The sequence below is a fragment of the Castor canadensis genome, chromosome 2 (assembly GCF_047511655.1).
Source record: "Castor canadensis chromosome 2, mCasCan1.hap1v2, whole genome shotgun sequence".
In the NCBI taxonomy this organism is placed as follows: Eukaryota; Metazoa; Chordata; class Mammalia; order Rodentia; family Castoridae; genus Castor; species Castor canadensis.
The window spans coordinates 138,120,807-138,135,645 of record NC_133387.1 but is presented as its reverse complement, the minus strand read 5'-3'; the positions used below and the strand labels follow the sequence as shown (position 1 = coordinate 138,135,645).

The 14,839-nt window shown below is 35.4% G+C and overlaps 1 protein-coding gene across 3 annotated transcripts in view; it reads right to left on the bottom strand.

Moving 5' to 3' along the window:
- Slc12a1 (solute carrier family 12 member 1) overlaps positions 1–14,839 on the bottom strand; it is an 87,410-nt gene that overhangs the window by 71,328 nt on the left and 1,243 nt on the right. For all 3 annotated transcript variants that reach the window (XM_074065889.1, XM_020160547.2, XM_020160545.2), the window contains exons 2-4: positions 14,127–14,738; positions 4,231–4,365; positions 4,004–4,079 (exon numbers count right to left, since the gene is read on the bottom strand). In XM_074065889.1, coding sequence (XP_073921990.1) covers positions 4,004–4,079; positions 4,231–4,365; positions 14,127–14,546 — 631 coding nt within the window. In that variant the 5' untranslated portion in view covers positions 14,547–14,738. The remainder of the gene's footprint in view (positions 1–4,003; positions 4,080–4,230; positions 4,366–14,126; positions 14,739–14,839) is intronic.

Sequence of the window (14,839 nt, the reverse complement as noted above, 5' to 3'; positions counted from 1 at the left end):
AGTATATAACCAATGGGACTACTTTTTGTCATAAGAACAATAGTCATAAAAGGCTGTGGTTTATTAAAAGACTCCTATCTAGCTGGCTGTGTGGTAGGCAGAGTGAGAAACAAAAAGAACAACTAAAATGGAATGAGTAAAGCTGCCCTCAAGGTTCAGAAGGTTAGGGATTATAATTACAAGGTGAAAATAGTAGAGGCTAAAAATCAGAATCAGGCTTGACTGCTTTTAGTTTCAAGAAACACCTAGCCAGGAGAACACCAAAGGGGGGCAGAATATGCCAGAATATCACTTTGGCATAAGGATTATTTTGACTTGAAGAGACATGAAAAGAAGCAGTTACAAGAAAAGCTCTCTGCCCTTCCCATTTGCCTAAATGCAGGACATACTTTGTAAATGTGCTCCCTATCCCATTATCAGGAAGGACAGAAGCTCATGCCAGAGATAACTGTAGACTCTTATCAGCCTGCAGAAGGCACCACAGGAATGATACAATCCTTACCAACTATCTCTTACCATTAAGTAGTTTCCCCATTTATTTTGATTCCCACAATTTGCCACCCTAGTAACTAAAAGTCCAGTTTCCTTTGTCTTGTCACTTTTTGCAGTTTTATTGTTCTGTTTAAAAGCTGATGTTCAAACCACCCCCCCCCCCTTTGAATTGCCTGTCACCCAGTGCTCCCATGTTTTCTCTTGCTAATATGACATGACAGGGCCATGATAATTTACAGGGCCACAGGCAATGAACCTAAGAAGGGTAGAGGAATACAGTTTTTTTCCTCCCCTATAATACCCTCTCCAATGGAGGATGAGACAGAATTCAGGGAGAAGGTTGTAGGGTCACTGAATTTACCCTGGCTCCATCCAGAATGCTCTGGCCGGTGTTACTGGTATGCTCCATATAAAATGTGGGTATTTCATAATTGCTGTTGGCAAGCTCCCTTGTCCCCGGATGGTTAGAAGGGTAATCATGGCTGTGACATCTCTGGCCATACCCCAATAGAAAGGGAAGTAGAGTGAGGTAAAGGGCAGGGAACAAAGTACTAGAGGCTGGCTCTTTTGATGCTCCCAGCTGTACCTTGGCTCCAACCTAAGTCTCTAGGCTGTTTCGCAGGTTAAAGTGAAGTGAGCCTAAGCTGCAGGCTTGAACCATATTGCTTTGGCCCCTGTAGAATTGTAAGCCATAGTCGCACTAAATGCTTTGCACTCATTGCACAGATCTGTGGTGAGTATCACTTCTACACCACTGTGTGACCTCAGGTCCTGTGCCACTAAAGGTGGTTCATTATTATCTTCTTCAAATTATTTTGCTCTTAACTTCATTTTGAGAAAATTTGGTATCGAATGTTTAGCCTGCCCAAGATACTGTATAGGACTATAAAGTTCTGCATTGCATGACAGTAAACCTGTTCTAACTCTCTAATTTCCTTTTGCCAGTATTACTTTCCCAGCAATTCTTAATTCATCCTTTTGAATTGTATAGATTTCTATAAACCATTTGAAATCTTGAAACAATGTCTTACACTTTTGAACAGTGAGGGCTTGCTTCTTTCTCTCAATCAAACATAAAATCCCTGGATGAAGGGCAATTTAGAGAACAGTTAGTGCAATGCTTTCTCAAATGTGGTCCTTGAAGCACCGACTCCAGGAAATGCCCAGGGTGCTTATTAAAAATGCCCAACCTATTGAGTTTGGATCTTCAAAAGCAAATCCTGGGATTCTGCAGTTTTCTGAACCTAACTTCTCCGATAATTCTTACGCATCGTTCAATGAATGACTAAGCTACCCTCAGCCTCTCTCAACTTGTGTCTGCCTGCTCAGCAAGGTTCTTTCGCTTTATCGTCAAATAATTTATTGGGAAAGAATTAATAAAGCCTCCCTAGTTTTTAGCTGAAACGCGAAACTCACAGAGTTTAAGTGACTTGCTTCAGGTCATACCTGCTTTTCACACCCATCTTCCCTGCCTGATAGTTAAGTTTATTTGAAACCATCTTGCCCCAGCCCAGGTCTCCAAGACAACTAGACTGCATTATCAGCTCACTGTGCAATTCACTTTTAAGAATAAGGCCACCCAAATGCTAGCATCAAAATGGCTACCCATGGGCTATAGCTACTGTTACTTCTGTTTCTAGATGCCCTCTGGCTTTATTCCAAGAGTCTGAAAAAAAAAGCGTGCAAGGTTCTTCTCCAAATGACCTCAAGGCAGGAAGAAAGTACTTGTATGTGTTTCTTTTCTATCCCAATACAGAAAACCCAAATGGAAGCAAATGGTAACCTGAGCTATTCAACTTTAGGTTCACAGAAAAATTGACTAATGTTGATAAGAAATTTCTACTACCACTAAAATCTATTTTCTGAAAATGAAAGGAGGGAAAGAAGGAAGGAAAGAAGGAAGGTAGGGACAAAACTCACAAACCTCCAAAGGAAAATTCACTAAACCAGTAGGTAGAACTCTACTGGTTTCTGATATGTGACTTCTCATTTTATTGAAGAAGCTAAAATAAAATATCCTTATTAAAACAACACTAATGTCTGAAAGTATAATAATCGGTTTAGCAGAAGACCGTATTCTTCATATTTTACGATTTTGTGATGAAACACAATTTGAAACTGGGTTGATGATGAAGAGTAATGTAAGATCTGATTAAAGTTCAGATTATTGCCCAAACATATGGGTGTTAAATAAGTTGCATTAAAAAGAATTACTCTTGCCCTTGGCAATTCTCACACCTCCAAAGTAAAGCTTCTTGATGATCTCAATAAGTTACTAAACTGCCCTTAGAAACTTAATCTTGCATGAAACCCTAGAGCAAAACCTTGGCAATATTAAGATGCAGATTTTCCATGGACCGGCATGTACTTATTTTGCCCCTGTGGCTGTGTGCATTCATTTGACATGCATCATAAAACCGGCAAGCAGCCCTTTGTCAGGAGTGGCAGTTGCCAAACATGAAACATGGAAAAACTATGGGAACTGGTTCTCGTTTTTTCAATTTACAGTTTGGCCCTTTCTTTTTTGAGTTGTCTTCTGGTGGTTTTGAATGGTTTTGAGAAGTGAAGTCAATAAATAATCACTCACTACTTTTTAAACATGAATTGAGATACCTTCTGGAGTAGAGTCTGAAGACATCTCTGCACTTCTGTTCTTGATACTAATGATTTATAAATTATCCCTCAAAAATGAACCCATAATGTATTTTGCATATATATAGAACAGTGCATTGCTTTTATCACATAAAAATCAGGAACTTTGGGAAAAATCAAGTGAGTTTTTCATATAGATTTTACTAGTACACTCTCAATGAAAAAGACTTAACAAAGGAAATAATATTTAAAATGGAATGTAACATTTAAAAGCATTAATCACTCATAGAATACTATCAATCACTGATAGAATACTTCAATGCCTTTCATTTTTCCATTTAGAAAAAAAGTTAGTTATATATATTTTCTTAGTCCTTTCATCTATCATTTTAACCTTATATCTGGTAATGTTTTATTAACCTTTGTATTCTTACTGCTGGTAACTAAAAGTTGCACAATTATTTCCTTTGGAAAATGTTCAGCAATTTAACATTTTTATTAAAAAGGTCATATTTTCTCTAATGTTCCCACAGGTTATTTTTGCTTAGTGAAGTTTTGACTATCATCCCAAGAGGGAAACTCTGCAGCTAATAAAGAGCAAATGTCAATCTATCCCCAAATATGATTATTATCTAATGTGAATATGCTTTTAAATACCTGTACACTTTAAACTCTGTCAAAAAATGGAACTATTTACTCGATCATTCACCTGCTTGACAAACTGGAAAACTCCCGCCTCCCTGGAGTTAACTCCTCACCTTTCCTCTGACAAACATCATCAAAGAGGTAAAGTAAAATGTGCTCAGCTGTAAGTTATTTCTGTGACCCTCATCTCCCATGCAGCACTACTGGTGGAGTCAAGTTGCTTATTGAGTTTATAACTTACATCAAAAATTATTTAGGAGGGGAAAATGCTTACCAATCCCAGCTTCTCCAACAATCCAGGAGAGGCGAATAAACAGCATGACTCCCCAGATGTTCAGCATGCATCTAACCTGTGGGTAAAAGGGGCATTGAAAAGAGACAGGACAAGTGATAGCAGGGCAAATCCCAATTGTCTTTGTAACTCTAATGTCCAGGCCTTGCTAATTCAACCCACTAGGTCATTGAATGGGTAGATTTCACTTGTAAACACAGTTTTCTCACCAGCACACCTTTCACCCATCCAAACTTCACAACACCAGATGTGTCTTCTTCTTCCTTGTTTTCAGCTTGTTCATCACTGGACATCCCATCACCATTAGCAACCCTGTCAGCTGAACCAGGAGCCACTGTCACATTCTGCATTTTTACAGAGAGCAAAAACATGGTAGCTGGTCAGCAAATGGTTCCATAAAACTTTCAGAGGCAAATCAAAAGAACCGATATGATGAAACTCTAGACAAAACAAAAAACATATTCTGGCTATGTTAGTAAAATAATGCTTTTGGGGCAGAGTGCTCTCTTTTTCTGCCCTCCACCCCTTTCCTTCTCCCCCTCTCTTCTATCCCCCCCCTCCTCCCCTCTTTCCTCCTCCTCTTTTCTTTCCCCCCTGGGATGCTGATGGGGTCCTTTCATGAGTGGGTTTTTAGGCATGGCTAAGGCTGCAGGGCTGTTGGGTAGAACCTGGGCAGTTCTTCCACTAATGAGGATATGAACTTTGGTGAAAGTGGTCACATGTAAATAAGTTTAAAACATAAAAACAACAAAAGAAAGAAGGGATGCAAGGAAGGAAAGCCCAGCAAGAGTGAAAGAGGGTCTTTTAGAGGGCATGTTAAAAAGACAAGAAAAATAACTTTCCTAATAATACAGAGTATCTGGAATTCTTTCCTCATTCTTCATTTTATTCAACTAAAATAATAAAGACAAAACTTCTCAGGTAGGCACAATGATGCATGCCTGTAATCCTAAAACCTGGGAGGCTGAGGGAGGAGGATTACAAGTTCCAGGCTGGCATGGGCTACATAGTGAGACCAAGTCTCAATAAAACAAAGCAAAACAAAACAAAAAGCAAAATAAGCTTCTCTACTCAATTCACTCACCTCAGAAAGTCTTTAGGAAGATTCAATAAAAAAAAACACACTGAAATGTTTTCTTTAAAAAAAACAAAACAAAGCAGCTTAAAATATTCTACAAATGTTTAAAGGTACTGTATGACCACAAGAATACTGTTCTTGTAGGAGAAGTTTCTTATGAGTTCAGCATTTCCTTGCATGCAAATTGTGGAGAAGGTAGGAGGTCTTTCATCTGACTACCAGAAAGATTTGTTGACTAGAAAAAAAATTAAGTAGTATAAAGAAGGAGTTGTTTTTTTTTTTTTTTTTTTTTAGTTTTTCTTTCCTCCTGTGGCCTAATTTTGAAAATGACCTTCCTTCTTGATATGATAGTCTTTGAGTTTAATGGGGGGTGGGGAGAGAAATACATCTTTTTCTTTCAAGTCAAGAATATTTTTCAATGTCTCATTTTGCTTCTAGATATGATTTTCAATTACTTGAAATGAATAATGAAGAAGATACACCTTCTTCATTCCTCCTTTCTAGCACCTACCTGGCTCTTTTAGGCAGTAAACTATATCTCCCTGAGCTCCCCAAAGCAGTCTTTTCTTTCTTGGGCTTTGAAACCAGTAGGGGAAGTCCTTTCAACTCAGCTCTTAATTATCTTTCTTAAAGAATGACTTTATCTTATTAAATTGTTCTAAATTTGTTTAAGCCTAGGATGATTTATTCTGATATCACTAGCTAAGAAGACTTGAACATGCACATTTTTTTTCCCTTTCTGAAATGGGATTGGCGTGAATGATTTTTAAGCCAGCTCATCCTACTATGTTCTGACAGCATTGGGGGAAAAATTGAGCAACAGAAGATATTGAAACTAAATTCAAGCTTTAGTTTTGAATTATTTAAGGAATATCTCATTCTTATACATCCCCAATCCCTACCTACACAGAAATTGAAAGCTGACTTCATATAGTCATACCAATATAAGATATGGATAAACAAAGTCCAAAGAAATTGAGGCTGATCTGGCAAGATAGAAACTGGTGATTTAGATCAGCTACAAATAAAAGTCATGTATGTAATTCTATATCTTCTAGTACTACTACTTTTTATTTATTTTTCAGTTTATTTTTGGTGCTGGGGATTGAATCCAGGGCTAGAGCACACTAAGCACATGCAGTACCACTCAGCTATACAGCCAGCCATTAGTAGTTACTTTTTAAAGAATTAAAAAAAAAAAAACAGAGAAACAATTGGATTTACATATGGACTCTGAAATTTTAAAAATGTATTTAACCATGTAGTAAATCATATTTCTAATATTTGTAATATAAATATTTGTTAGCAGTAGTGTTATCTCTCCTTGTAAAATGAAACTGAGTCAGAGAGTATTTTAATACTGTATTTAACTTAGTAGAAGCTATATAAAATATTTTTATTTAACAGGTAATCAGAATAAGTAAGTTATTTTACATAGTAAATCTTTGAAATCTGATACATATTTTCCACTGACAGCAATCTCAGTGTAGACTGCCACATTTCATATGCTCAATAGCCACATGGGGTTGATGACCACCATAATGGATGGCACAGATCTGCACAACTGCAGATGAATGAAACTTTTTTTTTGTTATTATTTTTAAGTCAAATAAAAAGTCAGGGTTTTTTTTCTCTCTTAGTTTCTACAAACATAAGGTAATGGAATAGGTCTAATGTAATTTATTTCTCATAACTGAAACATAATCAATAAGGGATGTATTAAAATGTACATGAGTGTTGAAGAGATTAATTAGGGGATTCATTCATTTGACTTAATCTGAGAAAAACATTTTATAAACATTGTCAATAGTCTAGATAATTAAGGTTCCTGGAGCCATATCTTCAGCAACTACTCATTCATGCAGAAAGCAATTTACTTTGGCTGAATTAGGAGAAGGTTCCATGACACACAGCCTTAGTCACTTTTAAAGACAGTCTTGGGAATAAAACCTATGTTTTCTGATAAAACCAGAATTTGAAGGTCTTGTCCAGGAAATTACTCTGGTCTCTGATGAAGTCCAATGGTGACTGTGACCCTTAGGTCTAGATTAATGAGAATATCAGTGACTCTTAAAATACCCTACAAAGTAGAATAAAGAATGAATAGGATGTTTATAATTTGTCCTTAAATGAACAATTCTTTCTGATGAATGCTCTTCCTGGTCACAGTTTAATGGTTCTTTAATTTTTCACTAGGACTTTACAATATGATGCAAAACGAATATTCTATTAGGGCATGGCAGAGAAACCACCCATATAGAAGTCATAAAAGCAATTGTTTTATAAATTATTCAAAAATAGAGTCAACGTAGGGTGTTCAACTCTTCAACTCTCTTTTAAGTAACAATGTACAACGTGTTAGTATTTAAAAGTTTAAAATATATTTACACCATGAAGGGGGTTGGGGGTGGGGAACTTTGAATGTGTACTTCTTTTTTTGACTAATAAAGTCTGATAGTAAGTTTACAAGTCCAGAGGCCATTTCCATTGCTTACTGTAATAGGAGCTGAAAAGTCCTGCACCTAATAAACACAGACTTTAGCTGTTCAATTAATTCAGGATGTGTTCTCCAGCAAGAACCTTAACTTTTCTTGGATACTACCAGTGAGAATAAATCCAAGAGTTTTCTGAAAAATCTTACCAGATGTAGTTTACTCTAAGGCAAAATCATTTTTCAGTGTTGGTCACCTTCCTGTTCTGACATGGAAAAGCAAACCTTGATTTCACTCTTTAATAAATGACTCTTTTGTAAGTCAGAACAATAATAAACTCAATGTACCATCAAAATACTGGACATGACATTGAATTGAGGATTTGTGAGAACTGGATGCCTGTTAGCTACAGACCACGGTTTGCAGACTCCTAGTTCATGTACTTGAGACTAAGGTCTCAAAGACTAAAAATTTTATGATTGCTTCCTGAAACCAGTTTTTTTTCCATCATACTTTGAATTAATTTGTTCACATTCTATTACCATAAATGATGACCCATAACCTTCCATAAATACATCACAAATTACATAGCTTCAGGGAATAATTATTTACTAAGGATTTTACCTGTGCATTAAGAATGCAGAGAAGGTGAAATAAAGTGCATTTAAATAAATAAAGACTGTTTGATAAATATCAATAAACAAGTAAAGCTTCAATCAAATGCAGTCTTAGGAGCAAATTCCTAATGAGTTCTTTTTAATGATAAGACATTATTTAATGTGTAATGTGATTTGTCAGACCTCCTAAAATAACACAAGCCTTTGTTGATATTATCAAAACAGAGGAAAGTAAATACATTTATTATTTAAGCTCCAACTAGATAATATTGGCTACTTATTCATGCTCTCAAGTTTTGAGTCTTTAACCTCAGGGTGATAGAAATCTTAGGCCACCATTGAAAAACAGTTCCATAATATGGAGGCTGGGGTGATCTCTTCATTGCTTCAAATTTTTGTTTCATCATTGAAATATTCAAACATGTGCAAAAGTAGAGAGAATAGTATAAATTTCACATACCCAAAACTCAGCTTTGCTGGTGGAGTGATTCAAGTGGCAAAGTGCCTACCTAGCAAGAGTGAGGCCCTGAGTTCAAATCCCAGTCCCACCAAAACAAACAAACATAACTCAGCTTTAACAATTATCAACTTAAGGCCCTCCTTAACCTTCCTAAACCTCTCACTGCTCCCACTGGATTATTTAAAAACCAATTCCAGTAAGAACCAGATGATTCCTAAGGCTCATTTCAGGATGAAAAACATGATTCTAACTATATTTTCATTACTTAGTGACCAAAGTTATTATGAATGTACATTTTCTACCCTTTTGTAATAAAAGGTTATATTTTAAATGAGAGGGCTTTTTTTCTTATTTTAAGTTGCTTCAAATTATGCCTATACATCATCACCCATAGTCATAATTTATAATCATAACATTTTTACTGTATTTGAAAACATACATCTCATATACAAATTGACTTGAGTTTTTGATAATTTAGCCCAAAATTTAGCTATGTAGAATAAGCTAGCATATGAAAAGAAAATTGAAAGGTTCTTAATATTTTCCAAGCATTCACCTTCAATTTCTTAACCTCTTATAATGGGATATTAATCCAAGTTTTTGGTTTTTTCTCACAGATTTTTTTATTAGCATGAGTTCCCAGGGTAAGTGGCGTTGGCTACCAAAAACCTCTACCAAGTATCAGAAGGAGGCCTTAGTAACAGTTTCATTCCAAGAAAAATTTTAGAGGTGACTTCTGGTCATCACTGACTTTTAAGGCACATAGCGTTTCAATTTTAAGGTCTATTTTATTTGTCTGTTGTTAGTGATCAGACCTAATTTTGGATATTCCTAATTTGAATGTTGAAGTTCCAAAGTTGAACTGTGAAAGACTTTAGAAAAAATTATTTTCCAGAGAAAGTATTTGTATGTTTGTTGTTAGTCTAAGCATTTATGACACTGATTTATGGGCTTAATGTTTGTTAACTTGACTACCTGTTCTTTATTTTTATCCACAAAAATATCATTTGATTTTTTTCATAAAATTTTGGAGTATAAAAGTCAAATCTCTTTAACTCACTTTATGTAGCAGCTATTGTAAATAACTGTCCTAATAAATGCTTTTAATGACAACAATGAAAATTCTTCAGATTTATAATCAATTCAATAAACATACTCCAGTACTATCTCAGAAACAAGAAATGAAATTTGGAGTTCCTGCTTAACTCATCATGACTGAGGTGAGAGTTTCTTCCTTGGTCTGGTTCTACCATTCTGTATAGTTTACTCAGGAAGTCAGTGTAACATGCCATGGGAGAGTAGACTGAGGATGGCAAGTGATGAAGAGTATGGCCTGTGAAGTCATGCGGACATGGATTGACTTTCAGCCATGTGACCTTGGCTTTTTTGGGGTGAGGTGGAATAAACCCAAGTCCTTGTTCTTACTAGGTAAGCTTGAACCACACCTCCAACCAGATGTTGGTGTTTAGATCATGGTGATTTATTGACTTCTCTAAGTCTTTGTTTGCTCTTCTAACATTTGAAACTTTTACCATCTATAAAATAGCAACAGTAATAGCACTTACTTTGAGGGGCACTTGTAAATGAGAATTTTTCAAGTGTGATACAGTGTCTGGCACATAGAAAATTATCAATAAAAAAGTTGGTTATTATTAAGCCATAGCTAATCTTAGTGCTTTTATTTGAAAATTTCTTTTAGTTGGAAACAACCTGATGTTCCAAATGTGAAAGCATTCTATTGGTTTTGATATGGATCAGTTTCTATACAGTTGGCTTCCTTAAGAGTAATACATTAATTCTGACTATTATGGTACTTCATACTCTTCATATTTTATTTCAATAACAACAGAACACAGGGCTTTGACAGAAAGGCTATAAATTTTCCCGAATCTATCATAATTGTGTTTTTCTGAAACACTAGCAATAATGGTGGTTAGTTCAGCTAAACAGAAGTTTTAGTTTGGTTAGCCTGCAGCTATAAATTATGTATGAAAAGGTGGCCACAAGAATTACGCCGGATACTAAAAGCAAAATTCTCTTTACAAAGTAATAACACCAGCTTAATTTTTTCCAGATGTCAAATAATCACTATATATATTTTGATATAGAAAGATTTTCAAGATATATTGTTTGATAAAAATTTCAGAATACAGAGTAATGTAAAATATGTCCTAATATGTGTTTGTAAAAAGACAGAAAGTTAGATAGACAGGAATAGGAATATTTACAGACACATGTATATGTTTGCATAGGCTTAGAAAATTTCTGGAAGGATTTATAAGAAACTGTCAATAATAATTTCACTAAAAATAACAAAGATTTGTATTAGATGAAAGACATTTCATTACATGTATTTTTAGTACTTGCTAAAACATTTTATCCATGTATATTTTATGTTTTAAATAAAAAGCTAGTATAAAAATTACCATAATCAATAGCTATGTATTGAGTTCCTACCCATTATAATCAGTGTGCTAGGCTTTGTATGCATATAGACTAATATTCACAAATATTTTGCAAGATAAATTCAAATTATGTAGCTTACACAATATTGCTGAACAAGTAAGGGAGAGGGTCTTTGTTTATTTCCTCTGTTTTTAACTAGAGTTTTCAAGAATCTATAATTTATAGTCACCAGTATAAGCATTTTACTCTTTACTACAGAGAAAATGAAAAGGATTTCTTCAACTACAATCTCAGATCGTTGGGATTACAAATTCTGTCAATATCTATCACTGCTAGGGTTTCACTTAAGGCAGAGACTTAATGTCTTTCAACTCTATTTTTCCTTTCACCTATTAGGACAACCTTTGTCACAAAATTTTTTTCTGACTTTGAAATTTTAATCAGGATTTGCAAAAAAAAAAAAAAAAAATCCAGCCGGTTTCCTTACTAAATATATTATTCCTCTCAGTATGAATGCACTGTTGCTATATGGCTGTTAAAAATGTTGCAATCGTCGGTACAAAAAATATTACCCAACTTCTGGTATAGTAGTTGCTTTCTGCTTTCAAATGATTTAAGTAAACACTATTATTTATGTTAACTTGTGAAGAGTCTGAGCATTATTGTATAATAATTATTCTATTAACCAGTTCTTGTTGTGATTTGAGGAACTACTGTAAAAATGCTAAGGAGGGGCAGCATAGGTACAATACATTGCAGGTATTCATCTCTTATTTGAGGGAGGAGAAAACAGGGTGAAGAGTTGAATCAAACTCACTAACAGGGAAGAAAGAAATACATGAAAGACCACACTGTTCGTTTGCTGTGGCAAAACAGCACAGAAACAGAATACACAGAGAGGCAGACTGGTCCATACCACTTCAGCAACAGCAGGATTGGTCCAGCCTGCAGTTCAGTGCCTGTGGTCACATTTGAATTTTACTCCCAATTTGACTGTGTGGATACTTCCACATGATTTAATCAAGAAGTACCCTAGCTAAGTAAGTGAGGATCAAGCTCATAAAAAGAGTAACTTTTTATTCTACTTGTTCAAAGTGATTCAGGGCATGGAGGTGAAACCTAATTTTTACTCTATTTAACTTTCCTTTGTATCTGAGGAGGAAAACTGTTTTAAGTGAAAGTAAAGTTCTTACCCTCAAAACTGTTAAGATATCCCAGATAGCTATCAAATCTGCCAAAGGCAGCTCTAACACTCCTACTGTGTGACTATTCAGATGGCTTGCTAAAGAAATAGTCCTTCAGAGATTTCTCTCCTAAAGATTTACATAAGCCATGGTTTTAGAAATGATAAATAAGCTACTTTTTTCTCTTCTGGAATGAGAATCCTAAAAACAATTTAAATTTATTCCATTTCCTTTTGAATTGGGATTAAAACCTTATTTTCTTTTGTTACAAACTGGGGAAAAGAATGAATGGGAATATTTACATTCTGATGCCAATTTTAATGAAGGAGGCAGCTTTAAAACTTACGTTTAATGAGGTGGGATAGAATTTCAGGTCTTTCTTTGGAGGACTTTGATTCATTTTACTTCTTCACATAAATTGCTTTAATGCCCTAAATTCTCCTTCTGATCCTTCCACATCTTAGAAGCTCTTTGTGCCCTTCCTATCAACTGATTTTTCCTTTTCCCTTTTCTCTCTCTAGTGGTTTCCTTTCCTCTGCTGTCATTTAGAAAAAGAAAGTGACATCTTGTCTGATTTGTCCGAAGTTTCAAATTATCTCCCTCTTCAAAAATCTCCATGGGCTGTCATTTTGTCTCAAATAGCCACACTGGTAACTTCTTTTGATTAAAGCACCAAATATGTCAGATAAAATCTAAACCTTAGGTCTATGAAGAAACCATCCATTTAGCAGAGTGTTATTGACATGGTACGCAGGGCAAATAAGATTTGATGAGGTGAGAAGATGAGGGAGCAGAGTCAAGAACACAGGTTCCTCCTTGGGAAGACACAGGACCCAGAGACAGGGTCTAAGCAGCCCAGGGAGTAAGCACTGGAGATGTGTTTCCTTTGGAAAGAAAGAAAAATAGAAACTAAAAGAAAGTGACCCTTAACTAGATATTCTTTGAGAGCAATATTCCTGCAATCTTTTACTAAAATCTTTTCTGAGAGCAGTATTTCTAGAATCTCTGGATTAGGTAAATCATTTAATTAAAAAATTATTGAATGAATAAATGAACAGGACAGGAACATTCCATTATTTTTTCTTCTCCTCAAAACATGGGCAAAAGTAAAACACATTTGAATATGATATCTAATTATTCTTCTTAGACAGTAACTGTGTTCCACAAAGAAGGATATTCACTGCAAGCTGTGTAACAGAGGAGCAGTATGATAAAGTCTATCAACATATCTCAGAGCAAGTTATAGAAAAAAATCTACTAAGCTTCTAAATGATATGTTATAGGATTAGAGAAAGTGCTGTTTCATATTTCTAGCATCTTTGGAAACCCTGGTTATAGTCCTTAAATAATGAAAACTTTAGCCACTTCTGCTGCTTCCGTACTTAAATCTAGTTATTTTTACCTGTAGGTGTGTTTGGGAGCCTCAGGCAAAGTTATGAAAAGGAGGGGATAAATGCTACATCTTATACATATCTGTTCTTTCTTTAAGGAATGTAAAAAAGTACTCATACACACCAAAAGCTGGCACCCACAGTATTAACTACAAAAAGCACAGTGATTTTTTTAAAAAACAAACAATTGCAGTGGTGGTATTTATACTAAGGTGGAATCAGCTTGTATTCAGTTGACATGCTTAACCAGTTGCAAACTGAGTAACTAAAATTGTAAGCAAGACGTGACATACTGCCTAACTTTCAGAGTTGATTTTGTATTTCTCTATCCCAAGTCAGTAAGTGATGTGAGGCAGTTTTTGTGTGTGTGTGTGTGTGTGTGTGTGTGTGTGTGTGTATTTTCTTTTTCTTAAGAACTAGGGGCAGTTGTGTAAGTAAGATGGATGGTTTAGACTAGACATCTCCATTTGACTGTTATTAAAGAGGAGGAAATGACCTGGAGGATTGAATAAGGCAGGACATGACCTTCAAACTTACCTTTGCAAGTTGCTCATGGATCTCCAGCAAGCTGGGTCGGTTGACCTTGGGCCCACTGACACTGCCAGTATTTCGATAGTACTCAATTTTGGGAACCGCATCCATGGTGTTGTGGCCAAAGGTTTGTAGGTAGTATGTGTTTGTGTGAGAATCATAGGCATGAAAACTGGTATCTGTTCTTGTAGTTTCTCCATTTTGGAGGAAATTGTCATAGCACTCCTGATTCCCAGGCCTAAAGCTGATTCTCAATCTGTTCTGGACTTCATCCCCAAAAGAGGTCTCTTCATAATGTGGAGGGTCAGTATTGTCACTCACAGCCGCACTGTTGTCATGACTCTCATTTATGATATTCACTTGAAAGCGATTGGTATTACTAGGCACTGAATCCAGAAATACGCTGGAAGAGGTGTTCAGTGACATCTTCCAAAATGGATTTTTTTGGATTAAGCTATCTTCTTTATAGTTGTTAAAAAGAGTCTATATATTTCTGTCTCAAAACAAACACTAATGTGGTTACATTAGGGATCTCCTGGCTTTTGCTCAAGATGAACTCAATAAATATGTGCTTGATATACAATGTTTCTTATATAATCTTCAAAATGATCTTCAGAGCTGTCATTGGAAAAGAAAATTAAACCCGTTCCAAGTGATATAAATATATTTAAGTAGGGTTGGAGCATGAGAGAATTGTTTTCTTTTACAAGACACATAAT